Source organism: Rattus norvegicus, chromosome 13 (genome assembly GCF_021556685.1).
Source record: "Rattus norvegicus strain SHRSP/BbbUtx chromosome 13, alternate assembly SHRSP_T2T, whole genome shotgun sequence".
NCBI classification, from domain to species: domain Eukaryota; kingdom Metazoa; phylum Chordata; class Mammalia; order Rodentia; family Muridae; genus Rattus; species Rattus norvegicus.
The window spans coordinates 41,834,088-41,852,789 of record NC_141546.1 but is presented as its reverse complement, the minus strand read 5'-3'; the positions used below and the strand labels follow the sequence as shown (position 1 = coordinate 41,852,789).

General features: G+C 42.3%; 2 protein-coding genes across 29 annotated transcripts in view; one reads left to right on the top strand and one right to left on the bottom strand.

Annotated features, from left to right (window-relative positions):
• Map3k19 (mitogen-activated protein kinase kinase kinase 19) overlaps window positions 1–1,716 on the top strand; it is a 43,237-nt gene extending 41,521 nt beyond the window's left edge. The window contains exons 14-15 of one of the 2 annotated variants that reach the window (XR_015635094.1): window positions 1,177–1,417; window positions 1,542–1,716. Coding sequence is in view for 1 of the 2 variants with exons in the window: in NM_001447282.1 (NP_001434211.1) it covers window positions 1,177–1,243 (67 nt within the window). In the remaining variant the exon portion in view is untranslated. 2 annotated transcript variants of the gene reach the window in all.
• Window positions 1,717–8,707: 6,991 nt separating this feature from the next.
• Ccnt2 (cyclin T2) overlaps window positions 8,708–18,702 on the bottom strand; it is a 41,582-nt gene continuing 31,587 nt past the window's right edge. For 2 of the 27 annotated variants that reach the window (XM_087580659.1, XM_087580661.1), the window contains 6 exons: window positions 18,410–18,503; window positions 18,245–18,290; window positions 16,534–16,697; window positions 15,178–15,248; window positions 13,573–14,701; window positions 8,708–13,474 (listed from right to left, as the gene is read on the bottom strand). In XM_087580659.1, coding sequence (XP_087436785.1) covers window positions 13,407–13,474; window positions 13,573–14,701; window positions 15,178–15,248; window positions 16,534–16,697; window positions 18,245–18,290; window positions 18,410–18,470 — 1,539 coding nt within the window. In that variant the 5' untranslated portion in view covers window positions 18,471–18,503 and the 3' untranslated portion in view covers window positions 8,708–13,406. 27 annotated transcript variants of the gene reach the window in all.

The following is an 18,702-nucleotide window of genomic DNA, read 5'->3' as shown; positions in this document are numbered from 1 at the left end:
TTAAACAGACCGAATAAAAATATAGTGGAAAGGTCAGGCCTAACTAGGTACAGTGGGATATGTTTGTAATCTCAGCACTCAAGAGGCTAAGGCAGGAAGATTATAGGCCCAAAGCCAGCAGGGGCTACACAGAGAATTCTACACTAGCCTGGCCTACTTGGCAAAATCCTGTCTCAGAATAACCAAGATGAAAACCAAACAGTAGGGCCTTGTTTTTAGTTGCAAAAGCTGCCACATTTTCTTCTAAAGCTAGGTATTAGCGGGACAGTGATGGCACACACTTTTAATCCCTGCATTCAAGAGGCAGAGGCAGGTGGATCTCTGAGTGCTAGGCCAGCCTGGTCTACAGAGTGAGTTCCAGGGCAGCCAGGGTTACACAGAAACCATAACTGTCTTGTAAAACAAACACACAAACAAACAAAAAACCCAAACACACACACATACACGCATTCACATGCTCATGCACACATGCACGCACACCCCTAAAAACTAGATATTTAATCCTCCCAATGAGTTAGGCTTTTTTTTAAAAAGTTAAAAATTGAGATGATGTCTCATGTGCCCACAATGTTCTCAAGTTCTTCAATTCCATGCTTAGCCAAGGATAACCTTGAATTTCTGATTTTTCTTGGTTCCACCTGGATACTGGATTATAGGGGGGCATCACCAAATTTAAATTATGCAGTACCAGGACCTGGTGTATGCTAGACAAGCACTTTGCCCACTAACCCACAGCCCAGCCTGTAGGTTACTAATTCCCGTTTCATAGGTGAGCAAAGTTTCGGCCATTTGCTTCAGGATATAGTTAAAAACTGGAGTTGGGGCTCAAGCCAGTCCATTGAACTGTCAGCAATCATGCCATCTTTATTTTAATTAATCAGCGTGCGTGCGTGCGTGCGTGCGTGCGTGCGCGCGCGTGCGCGTGCGCCTGAGGAGGCAGGAAGCGGACATCTTATCTCCTGGTGGAATTATAGGTGGTTGTTGTGAGCCATCCAGCCTGGGTACCAGGAACCGAATTACCGTCTTTTGCAAGAGCAACAAGCGATCCTAATTACTGAACTGAGCCATCTCTTCAGCCCATGCGCCGCCATCTTTACCGTCTACATCAGGGTCGAGCAGGTCTTGGTAGCGGTCATGTCACTGTGTGCTGCTTCTAATCTGTTTTCTTCCTCTTAGGGACCAGCACGAGAGACCTTCTGCTCTCCAGCTCCTGACGCACGCCTTCATGCTGAGAAGCCAGTGAGCAAACGCGCACCGACTTCCGGCTTTAAACCCTCAATCCTCTGCTTTGCTGTGGGGAATGATGGTTAAGGGACTTATTTTCCTATTGTAAATCCGACCTAAATGGTGAATCCCATTTAACCAGATCCTGCAGCATTATTGGAAAGTTTTAGTTAACGCCGACCTTAAGGTTCAGGTACGACTGCCTGTATGCGTGAGAACAATTTCATAATATTAAAAACCCCGTTCCAGTGTTACAGTTTTGATTGCTCAAAAACTATCTCTACTGATTAACAGAATATTTTTTTCTTTTGAGACAGGATTTCATTACATAACCCTGGCTATCCTGGAACTTGCTATGTAGACCAGGTTAGCTTTGAACTCACGGAGATCTGCCTGCCTCTACCTCGGAGTGCTGAATATTAAAGGTGTGAGCCACCACACCCAGCTTAGTTCTTTTAAGTTTAAAATAAATTGCACACATTTTGCCTGATAGCATGCTTATTTGTGTGTCCCTCTGTGTGTGCTTGTGTGTGTGTGCACATGTGTAAACCAAAGGTTGACTTCGGTGTCTTCCTCTGTTGTCTAGTTTTTGAGACAGAATCTCTCAGTGGACCTGGAGCTCACCCATCGGATAGGCTGGATAGCAAGCTTAGTGTGATCTAGGCTCCTATCTCTACCTTCCTAGTGATCTTCCTTTTTAATACTTAAAAATCTATTTTATGTATGTGAGCACACTGTAGCTGTCTTCAGACACACCAGAAGGGGGCATCGGACCCAATCACAGATGGTTGTGAGCCACCACGTTGTTGCTGGGAATTGAACTCAGGACCTCTGGAAGAGCAGTCAGTGCTCTTAACCGCTGAGCCATCTCCCCCCACTCCCCAACCCCTTAAATTTATTTTTAACGTGGATCTGAGTGATCTGAGTGTGTATGTATGTGCACCGTGTGCGTGCAGGTGTCCACAGGTCAGAGATGATGTCAGGTGCTCTGATACTGGAGTTCCAGGTAGTTGTGAACCCGATGTGTGTGCCAGGAACTTTGTAAGAGCAGCACAAGCCATTATCTCTGCCGAGTCACCCCTCCAGCTCCACTCCGGTTATTTTCAGCATGGTTGCGGGGGTGAAGGGGGTGGGAGTGGGGGTGAGGGGTGGGATGTGACTGGATTGAGGCCTCAAGCTTGTTTGGCAAGCATTTTAACCACTGAGCTATCCCTTCAGCCACAGCCCCGTATGATTTCATTCTTGCAAAAGAAGTCTGGAGGAAGTTGGGAAGGTAGGGTGAGAGATCCCAGGGAATGCCTGGCTGTGATGGTGGCAAGTGTGTGTGTGTGTGTGTGTGTGTGTGTGTGTGTGTGTGTGTATGTACGCGCGAGTGTGTGCGTGAGTGTGAATGTGTGTGAATACGTGAGTGTGTGAGTGTGTGAATGTGTGTGAGCATGAGTGCATGTGTGAATGCGTGTGTGTGAGTGTGTGAACATGAGTGTGTGAGTGTGTGTGAGTGTGTGTGAATGTGTGTGAGCATGAGTGTGTGTGAGTGTGAATGGGTGTGAGTATGTATATGTATGTGTGTGTGCATACAAGACGTTTTTGCTATTAGGCTATTGGAGCAATGAATCCCAAGAACTTGGAATTTCCTCAGGAATCTCATGATAACCTTAGATCCCAGGAACCTTAGGAAGTGTTAAGAGGAGCCAAGGGGCGCTGGAGAGATGGCTCAGCGGTTAAGAGCACTGGCTGCTCTTCCAAAGGTCCTGAGTTCAAATCCCAGCAACCATATGGTGGCTCATAACCATCTGTAATGAGATCTGATGCCCTCTTCTGGTGTGTCTGAAGACAGCTACAGTGTGCTTATATACATAAATCTAAAAAAAAAAAAAAAAAAAAAAAGAGGAGCCAAGAGGCTCCTTGCATTCTTTCTGAACGCAGAAGGCTTCAGGGAGCTGGGCAGCTGCTTACAGATCTTCACTGCTAAAGGCTGAGTTCTAGTTTTAAAAATTGTAACTTTTGAGCTGGAGAAATGGCTCAGAACTAACGAGCACTTTTATATAGGTTAAACAAATATCAGCATTCAAGGGAAAAATACCCACTGATTTTTCTTTTGTGTCTCTGTATTTTCCTTTTCATTTTGTTTGACTTTTGGTTTTTTGGCGAGGTCTCTGTGTAGCCTTGGCTGTACTATGTAGAACTTGCTCTACACCAAGCTGGCCTCAAACCAGAGATTTGCCTACCGCTGCCTTGCCAGTGCTGGAGTTAAAGGCCATGCCACATGCCACACTGCCTGGCTGGTAGTTCTTAATATGCTTTTTTTTTTTTTTTGATGCGTTCACATGATGGTTTCTCTGAAGACTCATGTACTACTCAGTTTTGTCAACTTGGTACAATCGAGGCACCAGAGGGGGAAGCTCAGTGGAGAGATTGGTAAGATTTCATTACCCCTCTGTAAGACTGGTCTGTAGGCAGGTCTGTATGTAATGCTTTTTCTTAGTGATTGAAGTGGGAGGCTGAACAAGTCAGCAAATGCCGTTCCCATATGGCCTCTGCATCAGCACCTGCCTCCAGGTTCTCACCATGTTTGAGCTCCAGTCCTGGCTTCCTCAGTGAAGGGCTGCGATATTGTAGTGAGAGCTGACATTCTTAGTTGTGTTTAACACAGCAAGAGAAAACGTTGACAGCCCCACCGGACATTTCTGCAGTGGCTTGCCCACCACCTCCGTGTGACATTGAAGGCCTGCCTCTCTTTCACCATCTCCCTCCTCCCACCAGCTGCTAAGATTTACCACTTGCCTGCCCTGATGTTTTTTTTCCAAACTCTTTATGGTCTTAGATTTTTTAAAAAATGTTCAAATACTTGTAATTATTTAAGGTATGGTCATAAACCTCAGGCTGCATTCCCTACCATTTTTTTTTTAAAGCCACATGTTTTGACAGTTGTTCTTATTTAGAGTCAGGTTACACTCACTGGGAGAACTAGCTAAAAGCTCACAGCTAGGGGAGCAAAAACTCCATCTGCTAGAGGGAGTCAGCATAGCAGGTAAGCGTGTCACAGAACTCTGGTTACTTTGCTTGGGGCCATTTCCACTGTAGCTGTTCAAGTATTTTCCTTCCTTCCTTCCTTCCTTCCTTCCTTCCTTCCTTCCTTCCTTCCTTCCTATTCCTCCTCCTCCTTTCTGTGGTTTCTTGAGCTGGGGGTTTTCAGTGTAATCCTGGAACTCGCTCTGTAGACCATACTGGCGTTGAACTCAGAGATCCACCTGCCTCTGCCTCCTAAAATCTGGAAAAGGCATGAGTCACCACTACCTAGCCCAAGTAAGTTTTGTTTCTAAACACCATTAAAAGTTGTTAAAAGTTGGGGCTGGAGAGATGGCTCAGCAGTTAAGAACACTGACTGCTCTTCCAGAGGTCCTGAGTTCAAATTCCAGCAACCATCATGGTGGCTCACAACCATCTGTAATGGGATCTGATGCCCTCTTCTGGTGTCTGATGACAGCTACAGTGTACTTACATATAATAAATAAATCTTTTTTAAAAAGTTGTTAAAATTATAAGCCCTTTTACATTCATAGGCTACTTCTGATACTTTTTCTAAGCTTGAGAGCTGTCATTAAAGACTATATTCTTTGATTCTTTTAAAGACAGTCACAAACTCAGAATCCTTCACCAATAAAGCATCTGTGGGTGCAGGACTAGGGTCCGTGCAGGGCTCAGTGGCAGAATCCATGTCTAGGTCCAATCTCTGGAAATGCGTGTGCACATACATGAGCGCTCTCTCTCTCTCTCTCTCTCTCTCTCTCTCTCACACACACACACACACACACACACACACACACACACACACACACACACACACACAGAGCTCAGTTGGTAAAGCGTGTACCTACACATAGTGCTAAGCACTTTTAATCCCAGCGATTGGAAGGTGGATCAGAAGTTCAAGGTTATCCTCTACTGGACTACATGAGACCCTGTCTATTTCCCTACCCGGCATGTAGGTAGGTATGGCTTACACTAGGATCAGTCTTTGTCAAAGTCAAACTACATTTTGCTTGTTTTTGAGAGATGCAGCCTGGGGAGGTAAGAAGATATTTTTGCATATGTAATATGAAGGGATGGCTATTTCTTATTTTACTTGGATGGCATCAAGACCAAAATCAGGAGTCATGGTACACACCTACATTCCCAGTACTTGGGAGGTCCGGTGCTGTCTAAGCATGAAGAATTGAGTCTGGATCACTTAAAAGCCAGTTGGGGAAGCTTTTTATGTAACCCAGTGCTGAGGCAGGGCAAGATGGACCATAGGGGATCACTGGCCAGCCAGTATAGCCAATGGTGAACGCTGAGTTCCTGAGAGATCTTCTCAAAATGTATGGAAGAGAGCAGTGAGTAAAGTCCCCAGTGTCAGCCGCTTACCATACTGACATACTCAAGGCTACACAACTAGTCTGGAGAAACCAAGATCTCTACAGTCTTATACAAGCTAGAGCCCACCCCCACACTCCCATACCTTCTATGGATTCAGTTTGCATATATATATATATATATATATATATATATATATATATATATATATATATATATATATGTTCTATTTTACTGAAATAAAGAGACAAGTCCAGTTTATGCTTCTGTGTCCTTTCAATGGTGTCAAAAGTTGTCTATTCTTCACTTACCAGTTAACACAATTTCCCTCCACGGTCTCGGTCTTTGCTCTTTTCACCAGACCCATTTTTAGACAATTATAGTGAATGCTGGCATTAAAGGCATAGGCTACCATGTCTGGCAGATTATGCTTAATCTTACTATAAATTCTGTGGTCGAGCTCAAATACAGAAATGTTAACTCCCAGGTACTTTTGTGTTGGGCTGCAGGTGCCCATATGGACAACTTTGGCTGTTAACCCTCAGCTGCCCTCTGCCTGGTTTTTGAGACAGGGTTTCTCAGTGGTCTGGAACTGACAAAGTAGGCTAGACTAGCTAGTTGGTAAGCTTGAATGCTGTCTACCTCCCCAGCACTGAGATCACTAACACGGACAATGGGTCAGTGCAGTTTTAAATTGTTATCATTGTGTACTGATGTGTGCGTGAAGTTCATGCTAACGAGTACATGTGGAGGTCAAGAGTCCCAATTTTGGGGAATCAGTTCAGCCTTTTTAAAATTTTAAGCATGTCTTTAGAGGATCAAACTCAGGCTCTCATGCTTGTATGGCAAGCCCTTCTTGGAGCTCTCTCTAGCCTCAAGTTTTAAGAAGTCCGCAGACATCAATTTTAACTCAGGCTCAGTACTGCTGCACACTTCTCAGCCATTAAACCAGATTGCCATGAAGAGGGGGTTCTGGAGCTTAGAGTGGAAGGATGCAGGTCTCTCTCCACACACACTTCCCTTTCTTGAAACCACAAAATAGCAGGTTTCGGCAGGCATTCTGTAAGATGAGTCGTTCTGAGGTCACACTTCACTTAATCTCACCATGCACCCCAAACTTCCTTCCTGGGCTGGTCCTTTTTCCACACCTGCTTCCTTTACAAGTATTAACTCATTTTAAAGCGTAAGTTCACAGGACCCAACTGGGATGACATGAGCCAAAACTTCCAATAAAGGGGATCGAGGGGAGATAGAACCTGTAGAGACCATTTCCAGTAGATAAGGATGGTTGAGGGATGGGGCCACCCACCCATCTCAAAATTTTTAACCCAGAATTGTTCCTATCTGAAGGAAATGCAGACAAAAAATGGAGCAGAGACTGAAGGAAAGGCCATACAGAGGCTGCCCTACCTGCAGACACCAAACCTGACACTATTGCTGATGCCAAGAAGCGCCTGCTGACAGGAGCCTGGATGGTATAGCTGTCCCAAGTGGCTGTGCCAGCCCTGACCAATACAGATAGATAACAGTCAACCACTGGACTGATCACAGGGATTTAGGGGAAGGGTGTAGGGATTGCAACTCCATAGGAAGAACAAATATCAATTAACCTGACTACCCAGAGCTCCCAGGGACTAAACCACCAACCAAAAAAGCTACATACACATAGAGACCTGTGGTTCCAGCTACATATGTAGCAGAGGATTGCCTTGTTGCCCCAGCATAAGGGGATGCTGGAGGGGTGAGGTGGGAATGGGTGTAGGTGGGGGAACACCCTCCCGGAGGCAAAGGATGGGGGCATTGCAGAGGGGAAATTGGGAAGGGGCACATTCGAAATGTAAATAAAACAAAACACAGTGGTAAACTTCTACACCAAGTTTCTGTGTAAGCAGCTCTCCACAGCACCACGTCCACGATAGGCTTAGGTTTTTGCTGTTGTCAGCACATCCCAGACTATGAGATGTGGTGGTTAAACTCATCTGTGAGGAAGGCCAGTGAGTTGAGGCCAGCTTGGCAGGCAGAGTTGCTTTGCCACATTGCCTGCCTGGTGGACAGAATCTCAACCACTCTAAGGGTGGTGTGACTGCTTTCCATCCCCAACAGTCCCCTAAGTAAATAGAAACAAAATAGAACAGTTGTCTTTAGAGACTGGCTTGAAAGTTTAAAGCAGACCTGGAAAGGTTTAAAAGAAGCTTCTCTTAGCCTAGAGGATAAAGATAACCATACATAAGACAAGTAGATTTTTTTTTTTCCCTTTTTGAGACGAGTTTATCCTGGAACTCACTTTGTAGACCAGGCTAGCCTCAAACTCAGAGCTCCACCTGCTTCTGGAATGCTGGGAGGGATTAAGGGCATGTGCCAGCACACCTGGCTAACTGGATGCTTTTTTATTGAGCTAGGCCAGAGGTGGGACGCTTGAGCAACTTGTACCAGGTCCTAGATTCACTTCCCAGTATCAAGATGGCTCAGCGGTTAAGAGCACTGCCCGCTCTTCCAGAGGTCCCGAGTTCAATTCCCAGCCACCACATGGTGGCTCACAACCATCTGTGATTGGATCTGACGCCCTCTTCTGGTGTTTATGAAGACAGTGAGTGTACACCTATAAATAATTCTTAAAAAAAGTTGATTGCACATGTCACTGCCAATACAAATCTGTTATGAAAGATATCTATTTATATTTGGGCTTAAGATGTATTTTATTATAAAATGTATAAAATCTACTATATTTTGTGTACTATGAAATGTTATTTACTAAGCAAACTCCCTAATTCTACTTTATCAAAATCATGAGTAGCTTTCATTCTCTTTCAAGTGGAAAGCACTAGAAAACTGGAGAGTATTTAAGTAGTGCTGTGTATCTGTAATCTCAGCACTTGGGAAATGTTGGTAGGAGCCTAAGGCCAGTTCTAGCTACGTAGTAATTTGAGGCCTGACAGCCTGGGATACACATGACAAAACAAACAAACACAAAATCCCCTTTCTCTGTGGTTATACTTGTCGGGTTGGGGTAACATAAAGCAAAGCACTAGGTCAGAGTTCATTACATCACGGCGAACTTCCTGGTTTCCCTAGAGCTGTTATTTTGGACTCACATTAACATTAACTTCAAACATGTTACAGCCTTGGATTTGGTCAATAAACAAACTTTATTAATAATTCCTTATGTAATGAGATGAAATTCAAAGGCTAGTTCATGCCAATATACACATTTTCTTGTTTCATTCAATTATCCACAAGGGTTTTGAATGTTCAAATTCCACCGTTCACAACAAAATGGTACTCCAGGGACGTTTTCCTAATCAAGAGAGCTACTTACTACCAGGTGGAGCAAGTTACACACTACTAACTCAACTCGTTGGCTGGAGGCTAAGTGAGGCTTCCTCTCCCAACTTGGAAACAAAAGAAACCACAGAGTCCACAGGATTGACTTGACATTACTGAATTGCAGTGAAGGATGAAGTCAGCTTTATACAGACAGAACTGCTCCCACCCATGAAGCATACCTCAAGAAATATGCCAGGCAGGATCAATGGTGAATTATAAACCAGAAAAAGGGACTCACAAAGCAAAGAGTGCTGGCTGGGCACAATTCAAAAACTGAAATAATGGAACATACTTAGAGCTTGTAGTACCAAGATCACAGACTAAGTTTCCAGTGAGCAGGACTTGGCTTCTGTCCTGGTCAAAGTTGCCCTCCAACCATCTGTTGGTTTGTACTACAGCTGTGCATACACACCCTTGGTCTCAACAACAAGTACTGAGGAAAAACAGGAATGCACTCTGCCTACCATAAAACAAAAGGCACAGAATTAAGCCCAATTCCATCAACTCCTGGTCTCCTATGTGGGGCTCTGCTCACTCTTCCCCTGTGGAAATGTGGTGAGTGGATCCTACTGCCTCCCAGGAAAGGCTCCTGAGGGGGGACTGCTGAATCTAGAGATACGAAGTCAAAGGTCCTTAGCTACTAAGAGCTTCCAGATTTTTCTCAGGAAAAAAAAAATCCTCAGAATCTTCAGGCAAATTAGGTCTTAAGTTTGAAGTACTTTTTTGCTTATATAAGATTGAGTGTAAGTTAAGAATCACTGATCCAGGCATGGGTGGAGGCAGGAGGAGAGATTTAAAAAGTCAGCCCTTTACCTTGTTATAGAGCAAGACTGAGTCTCATCTCAAAGATCCCAGAGACAATCGTCTCTTTCCGAGATGTTATCTAAATGAGCCATCTCCATAATTCAGGAGTCTTCTTCCTCTAACCAATAAATCATGCTCCACCCATGCGTCATATAGGCAGCGGCTTATTCCTCAGGCTGGCTAAGGAATACAATTAGAATTTAAATTCTAAGAAAATATACTTGAAACATCTTAAGGCAAGGTATTTGGTAACTAATCAAACTTTTTAAACTGGTTCTCTAAAGCAAATCTAACCTGTTCAATTTTTTACTTCAAAGGGAACGGATTGGTCCAAATGTTTGGGAGTTCTGTATAATCACTATTGGCACGAAGTGTGTACTCATGACGTTCCTAACAAAACAACACCTAATACCATGGAAGGCATCTTTAAAGCTGAAGACTCTAACACCAGTATCCATCGCTTTAAAGTGTACCCACGACTGGCACTGTTGCCTTTACCGCTACCTGCTACTAGAGGACATGAGGGGCCTTCTCTACCAGTGGGCACTGGCACCGAGTTTGTAATGCAGGCCTCCAAGATGGCTCCCACAAATAAACACTCCTTTGCTTTGGTTCTGAAGACAGCTTGTGTTAGTAGCTAAGGCAAATATTTAGGAAGCTCATCTTGATTTTAGAAAATTAGCTGAGAGAGGTAGACAGGAAGCCTCTGATAACAATGTTTTTTGCAAAAAGGTTGAAAACCTAGGGAAACACACCCTAAGAATGAATCACTCTGTTATGGGATGATGTAAAGATAATGCTTTTTAATTATTTTCAAGTATTAAAAACTCATCAAAAATGTATCACCTTAACAGTACTATGCACATGTGAAATTTCACATCTAAATTCGATACTATTTTGGTTATTTATGGCTACTTACAAGACTCGCAATAGAATGTCCATTTATTGAGTCTTTTTTCTTTGGTAGAGTCTAATGGGACCATGCAAAGAACTATGTTATGCAAACAAGATCTTTCAAGCAAATTCATGGTGATATGAATTATGAGGGTTTTCCTTAGTGGAAAGGAAACAAGGAGTCACAAATTATCCCCCATTGTGGTTTTAGCATCTTGTTCTGAGGTTGAAGAGTTTGAACAGTTCACACAATCCTGTAAAAATCACAACTGACTGCCCTTTAATAAATAGTCATTGTAAAGAATTACATTTACAGAGTGAAAGTGAACACACAGCATTTCAGAGTCCGTTCTGGAAGCACTAGGTGTACTGATCCACGGCATATACACTATCTGTTTAACTGTCCATCATTAGCACCAATAAAGATTCAACAAAATTACCTTTATTCCCATAGCTAAAAAAACCAAAACAACAAAAAAACAAAAACAAACGAAAAACAACACATTTCTGAAAACCCTTAGTGAAGTTTAACTAGAGCCCCAGACCTTAAATATTCACATTGTTTTCTATGTCATACTGAAATTAAGTTCACTACTTCTCTGGATACTCTTTACAAAGGCGGATTAGAATTCCTGGCATCACTCCCAATGATACAGTAGCACAACACCTCGTGTCAGTTCACATGATGCTCTGTTGAGGTTTCACATCTAAATCACCAAGAACAAAACCCTTCCCTCCCTCACCTTGTACTCTGTTTAAATTCTATGCTAGTTCTTGGAATTGTACCACGGTAAAACCAAACTGTATCAAAATCATGTGTATGATACAATGTATACCACATAGCAACAAAAATCAGAGTGACAAAGATTACCAATGCAAGACAAGAACAGAGTGACACTAGCCTGCTTGGCTGAGTTTCCACAAAGAAGCTCCTGACATCCCAGGTTCAAATAACATTGACAAAATAATCAACAATTTTCTTTAAAACAAACAAACAAACAAATAGCTACTGGCAAATTAGATAACTGCTAAATAAAAGTAGAGTACAAGGCTCAACTCTAATATTTACAACCACAACATACTTGAATAAAATTACAATTGTGCACAGATCAGTGGCTTTATAACAAAACATTTCATATACAAAGGAAAACTTGTGATTCAATACAAGTTGAATCCGACCCATCTTAAGAGACTCAACAGCGAAGACTTACCACAGAAATAAATTCAAGATTAGGCAAGAGACAAGAGCCATACTATTGGTGCTTACACCAAAAGTTAGACAAGTCAGTCAGTCTATCTCCTGACCAGGCGTCAGGTGACAGTGCAAGCATTACCTCAATGAGAACCTACTAAGACGTGCAAACCAATGTAAAACCCCCAGCAGTGGCTTGCCGGAGGTTGGCCTTTTTTCTTACATTTTCCTGATAATGACCATAAGCTATAAATACAGGTACAATGCACAGTCAGCAATCTTTTCTTTTTTATTTATTGTTAGAATATAAAAGAATCAAGAGAGCATAGGTTTAATTTCATTTTTATAAGGAAGACTGCATTTACCTGAAAAAGAAATATGGTATCTCTCTCTCTCTCACAGACACACACACACACACACACACACACACACACACACACACACATACACACACGCACGCACGCACGCACGCACACTCACGCTCTCGCTCTCTCATACTCTCTCTCCCCAGGGGAAGAGTAATATATATTCAAGACTATGGTGTCACTGCAAATGCTAAAGGAAACGTGACCCCTGCTCACCCAGAACCTGTAGTGTCAGCGTTCTTGCAGAAATGGACTGACCTTCACTGAGGGCGGCTGTGAGTGAAGTCAGCCATCCTCACACACATTAGTAGCTGCTTTTCTACAGCACTGCAACAAGCCGGCAAACATTTAAATGCACTTCACATCAAGAGTATGTAAACTTTATTTTTTTTTTTTTTCCTCTTCAAGCCTTCAGAAATCAGTGGCTGATTCTGCAGCCACTCTGGTCAGAATCTCTGAGGGCAAACTGAGTGCTTCCCAGTGTTAAGGACCACCCGTGGCACCACATTCCCGTCTAGTAGTGAAGTGTCCCCTCAGCGGCTTTCAGTAAGGCCTAGAGTTTAAGGTTAACATAAAAAAGTGCCACTTGTGTTTTAGATTAGTGATGGACTCTGACGAGAGAAAATAAAGTTATTCTGTCTATTGTTATACTTACAAGCAGCTCCGATCCTGAGTATTTATGGTAATATCTAAACATACAAAAATGTATGTACATTTTTCTCCACTTTCTTGTAAACAGTTGTCAGTGTACTGTTATCCCTTTATCACTGAGACATGCAAACCATACATACAAGTATAAATACACAAAAGAAAACAATTGACACTCATTCAAAGCCAAGCAACAACAAAAAACCAGCTACGATACTCGAATCCTAAACAACAGAGGCTTGAGGCAGCTTGGGTTCCTAGCAGCAGCCAGCCATTCACCCTAATGTTCCCAGCTGCGTCTTCCAAGCGGCTTACAGTCCTGGTAGCACTATGTATGTGGAGATAGGCTTGTTTACTATCATCTCTTCTTTCAGAATGAAGAACAAAGCAGCACTTACAAATACGGAAGCAGTGGCACCACCGCTGGACCAGGAGGGCATTTTCCATTCCAACCATTTTTAAATTAAAAAGGAAAGGAAAAGTTGACCTAAACAAAGGGTTACATATTCATTCCTTGGGCACTTAGCAGCGAGTCCAGCATGTCGAATGTGTCTTTGTAGTCCATATGCTGGCTGCTTGTACTGTACTCGTGATTGGCCTCAGGACCGTGGGGCTCCACTGGTTTCTTGTCCAGTTTCACGAGGGTGCTGAGATGTCCGTAGCCCACCTGGTATGTGACAGGGGGAGGAGGGGGTAAGGGATGGTTAAAAACAGAGCTGTGAGAGGATAGATACTGCTTAACAGAGGAAGAACTAGATGAACTACCTGAACTTTTGGAACTTTTGCTCATTTTGGAGTGGTGGTTGTGGGAGGCATCGTTGATATGCAGCTTCTTCCTTGCACTGGGGCCGGAGGAGATGCCTTCAGGGCCCAGGCCCACAGGACTCCTCAGCACAGTGGGTGGCATGCCGTCAGCATGCTTGCTGCCTCCGCTGCTGTGCATGTGCAAATGCTTGTGGCTGCTGTGGTGGCGGTTGGCCGGGTGCTCCTTGTGCTTTTCCTTGTGGTCTCTGCTGATGTGTGGGCTCGAGTGCTTGCTCTTCCCACTGCCTTCATCAGAAGAGCTGTGTCTCTCAGAGGACGACACTTTGATTTTCATCTTCAGCTCCTCCTTGCTGGGACCTTTATCAGGCGGTGGGATGGGGATCCGCAGCTTCAGTGATCCACTCCTCTCCCTTTTCTCTGCCAAGTGTTTCTCAGGCTTGTCGGAGTTGGTGAGGGGAAGCTTCATTTTGATGGGAGAAGTGACAGAAGTGCCTGCGACTGCCTGAGCTGGCCCATGTTTGTGCTGCTGCTCTGCATGGGCAGCCATATAGTGATCCCTCGAGTCCAGGTCAAGGGTTTCCAGCTTCCGCTTCTCTCTGTACTTATCTAAAGACATTTTCTGAGGAACCACTCCAGGAGTAGCAGGTATGGGGCCATGGTGTTTGCTGCTCCCACCTTTGTGAGTATATTCTTGCTTAGCTGACGAATGATCAGCAACTTTGTCCGGCCTGTGATGTAATCCGGAATGCAGTGCCATTGAAGGTCCCTGCTGGAAGCTTAGGTACTGGCTCCCAGAGAGAGTGGCCTCCTGCTTCTGTGTGTATACCGGGTCTGTCCTGGCTGAGTCTGGATGGTGAGGCCACTCTTGGTGTGATGACACAGTGTATGAGGAACTAGGCATCCCTGCGAGCACTGATCCAGTATCAGATGCACGGCCATCTTGAACAGAAGTACTTCCTGAAGTTAGAGGTAGTGGAGCAGGGAACGTTGACGTTGATGGCTTCTGAAAGCTTGGGTTGGCAGGCACACCAGTGACACTGTCTACTAAAATGGAATTCTGGACCAAAGAAGAACCAAGCAGTGGTGTCTCTGATACTTGTCCATCGACTTTTGGTTTCTTAGCCATAGCCTAGTTAAATGAGAAATAGAAGAAACAATGACAGCAAAGGGATTTAGTACAAATGTCTTGGCTTATAAAACTCTATAGGAAGCACATGGAAACAAATCCACCTGAACTCAAAGTTCTGTGGCAATAAATGAATGCAAAGGAAGGTTCTGTGCTTGGAGAAATAGATACAATTGTATCCTAACCCCAGGCCTGAGACAGTAACCTGTGTAGGCTTTAGCCTCACTTGAAACAAGGGACTTTTTCCAACTTAACAGAGCATAAAAAGGGGGGGGGGTTGGGGTGAGGGGGAGCAACTAGCAAGCTCCTGAACACAGGAGCTGAGCAACTGCAAGCATCTGTAGTCTGTGTGTGCTACAATGTACTGAGAAACGGTGCAGAGTACAGCATCTAACCATTCAATCTCAGACCATTTGCTAGGCAATTGCTAGAGGAGTGACAAATTGATATTTTGTTAATTAAATCCTGCCAATTCTTACCCTCCAGTTTCGAATCCTCTTCAACCTACTAGGCGTTTTCTCCAATATTTGTAGAAACTCATGTGTTAGCTCTAAAAATAAAATTTGAGTTTAAAGCTTAGATGATGCCTTTAGGATGTGAATCTCTCTCAAGCTGACAATATTTAAAGGGTCCTAAGAGCTCAGCCCTTTCCTGTTATCTTTCTAGTCAGTCTTCAACATACACAGAAGCAGACACAACTCTGGACTGTTATTTCAAAGCTGAATTCATTTAAAAATGATCTCTCCCCAAATTTCATCTGCTTACTTAGAAAATAAAACTTCTGAAAAGGATGGCAGTGGGAGTTTCTACCAGACAAACTAACTATATAGCAATACTTTTAAATGTAGAAAAGAGCCACCACTGGGTCTTTAAAATCAGGAGGCAGAAGTCTGAGAAAAAAGTGTTCATTTATATAGCACTGAACGTATTTTTCCCCAACATGCTTGATTACAAAGAGAAAGAATAGCTTCACAATGTAAAACTCAGTAATATCACTATCATGTGCCTCTGAGAGGCAGGCAGGGCACAACCTGCTTCCACAGCATCCTTGCCAAGAACACTTGACCGAACAGAGAAACCGACAGACAAACTTGGAGTCACTCTATAGAGTCACTTATTCTCCAATCAGGAGAGACTAAAGAGTGAGCCCTGACAGCTTGGAGGTGAGCCCTGGGACATTTCAACTGGACACAAACAGAACTTACAATTCTACACCAGAGAAAATGGGGAAATCTGAATACAACCTGGTTTGATCAGCAGCGTTTATCTCAATAAATGTTATATAAGATGTCAACAACAAAAATTAAGTATAGATAGCAAAGGATTCTGTAAATATTTTTTGCTTTATTTAAGTTTAAAATTGTTTCAAAGTTAAATGTTTAAAAGAAAAAAGGGAAACACTGCCCAGCAATGAACACTATACCAGTAAATTACTCCGGTCAGAATTTTATCCACTATCTTAAGCTTGGGATTAAAATTGTATCATTATGTTAAAATATAATTTTGTTACCTAAAAACCGTTATTAATAGTCAGTGGCAAACATGTCAAGTGAGCCAGATTATCATCTGTATCTTCCTCTGAAAGAACAACTCTTCATCTGTGCGCATGTGTGTCCTAGGCATACACATGCGCATACACACACACACAGCCCTCAAAAGGGGAAGAATAAAAAAACCAAAAAGCATGATTTCCAACTGGGGCAACAAGTACTGCATACATCCCACAATGCCTCATGGTGTGTGCATGTGGACGGAGCAGGACTGTGCAGCGCTTCAGGCGGGCACTGCACACAGAAGGCTCTTTCACGGGGAAGGAAGGACTCACGCTTGCTTACCATCTAGCAGCTCTAGGGTAACTGTAGGGTCCACATACTCCCACCAGTGCTTTCCATCCGTTGACACAGGAATCTCCCAATTGGACCATTTGCAAGCCAAATGAATGCATACACATGCTATCACTGTGGGTTTGTACTGAAGACAGAAGGTCGTAAGATGCAAACTGGTGTAGAGCAGATTTAAAAGTGGAGGGCCACAGAAATGCAAAATATGTAAAAAAGAAAAAAAAAAAAAAAGAAAAACATTTGCCAGTAAGACAAAAGCAAACATAAAATCTTTACATGATATTCTAATAAATTAATAGCTAACATTACTGAAAAATATAGTAAAAAATCGTTATAGATCATGAGACATTTTCCTCATTTTCACCCCTCAATAGTATATTAATATTTTACTTTCATGATTAATAGTAATAAATTTTTGTTTTAAAACCTAACAAAGTACTATATAAATCAAAAAGCATATTTAAAATAATCACCATATACAAAGTATAACCTTTTAAACCATTTTTGTTGTAGTCTTGCTTTTTTTTTAAAAAACATACACATATAATACAAAGACTTTATAAAACAAAGTAATTTTAATATCACAATCAAAGATTAGACCATTTGATACGGTTTAACAGACAAAAATATTTTTTGGCAATCAGAGCTTATAGTTCCTGTTCATGTACATTTCTGTGTCCCTTATAGCAAAATCTCAAAGAGAACTTACCTTATGCCAATACATTCAAGACTCAAGGCAGGTCAATACTAACAAATACTATCTCTACTTCTCATCATGGACCAAAAATTGGGCATGTGATATTTCACAGGCTAGATTTTCTAATAAAGTTTTTTGTTAGTTTTCTGAGACAGGGTCTCATGTAGCCCAGACTGGCTTCAAACTTGCTATGTAGTTACGAATAACCCTGAAATTCTGATCTTTGTGTCTCCACCATCCGGTCTGGGATGACATGCACACCACGGTGCCTAGCTGACTAACCAAAGTTTTGCTAACCCAAAAAGCTAGTTTGGTTTTCATTTCCATGGTGCCCACTTAAAAACTCTTAATCTTTAATACCATTCCAGAACAAAATTATATATTCACTTTATAGCCTCCTTCAAACTATTCTAGTTTGGACTAGATGAAACATTTACTAAAGAGCCACAAACACATACTGCAGTTTACTGTATATAAATGGAAGAGCAGGACTTTAAAGATTGCATCTCTGTAAACCTAAGCACTGATATAATTGACTACTTCTAATTTACTATTTGGAATATTATCTGAACAAGTCCAAAGTTATATAAATTTTACTCAATAAACTTTAGCAATTATTTAAAAAAAATTGGATCAATGTGAAAATAAAAAAATGTCATTTAACTATAATTGTAAACTAAAAATAGCTTTATACTTACCAAGTTTCTAGGTTAAGTTTAGCTCTGTGTAATCTTTAGCTGCTATTCAGGCTACCAAGTTTAGACTTATGCACTCACAAATCGAGAATATGCCACCAGAAAGCACCACTACACTTCACAGTGTGCATTTAACCCCTCTGTGCCCAAAGTCCCTTGTACAATACACCGCAGAGCAACCAGGAAGGTACCACCACAGTAGATGGTCCAGTCTCCTGTTGCAACAAGGGCAAGAGACACATTGAGGGGGCCCTGCATTAAAGGAAGCTATAGTGTGCTACAACAGTGCAACAAAGAGGGTCAGGATAACAACCTGTTGGTAGCCATGAAATAGGATGTCTGTGCCAAATCCTTGCTTGCTGTAAGAAAAGAAAGAAGAACGAAGACAAAATCATCAGCTTCAACAAGTCAACATTACAAAAACTCTCAATACAACAAAACATCAAAGATTTGTACACAAAAAGTAAAGTTTACTTACTACTTACAAATATCACAAGAGCGCCATCATTTTCTATACTACTGAAAATCTTCAACAACATTCACTCAAATGTTTCTTGCTATCCCCCATAGATCTGAGAAACAAGCCGATTTGCTTTTAGCTAGCCAGTTACAAGGGCTAAACTTGTTACTAAGTTAAGCATCTAGTCAGCTAAAAGTTGAAATAAAGCATTCTCCTGGATTAAAAAAACAAAACAAAAACAAAACAAAAAACAAAACAAAAAAAAAAAAGAAGAAGAAGAAAAACGATTTTTGAAGTCTAATACAAAATAC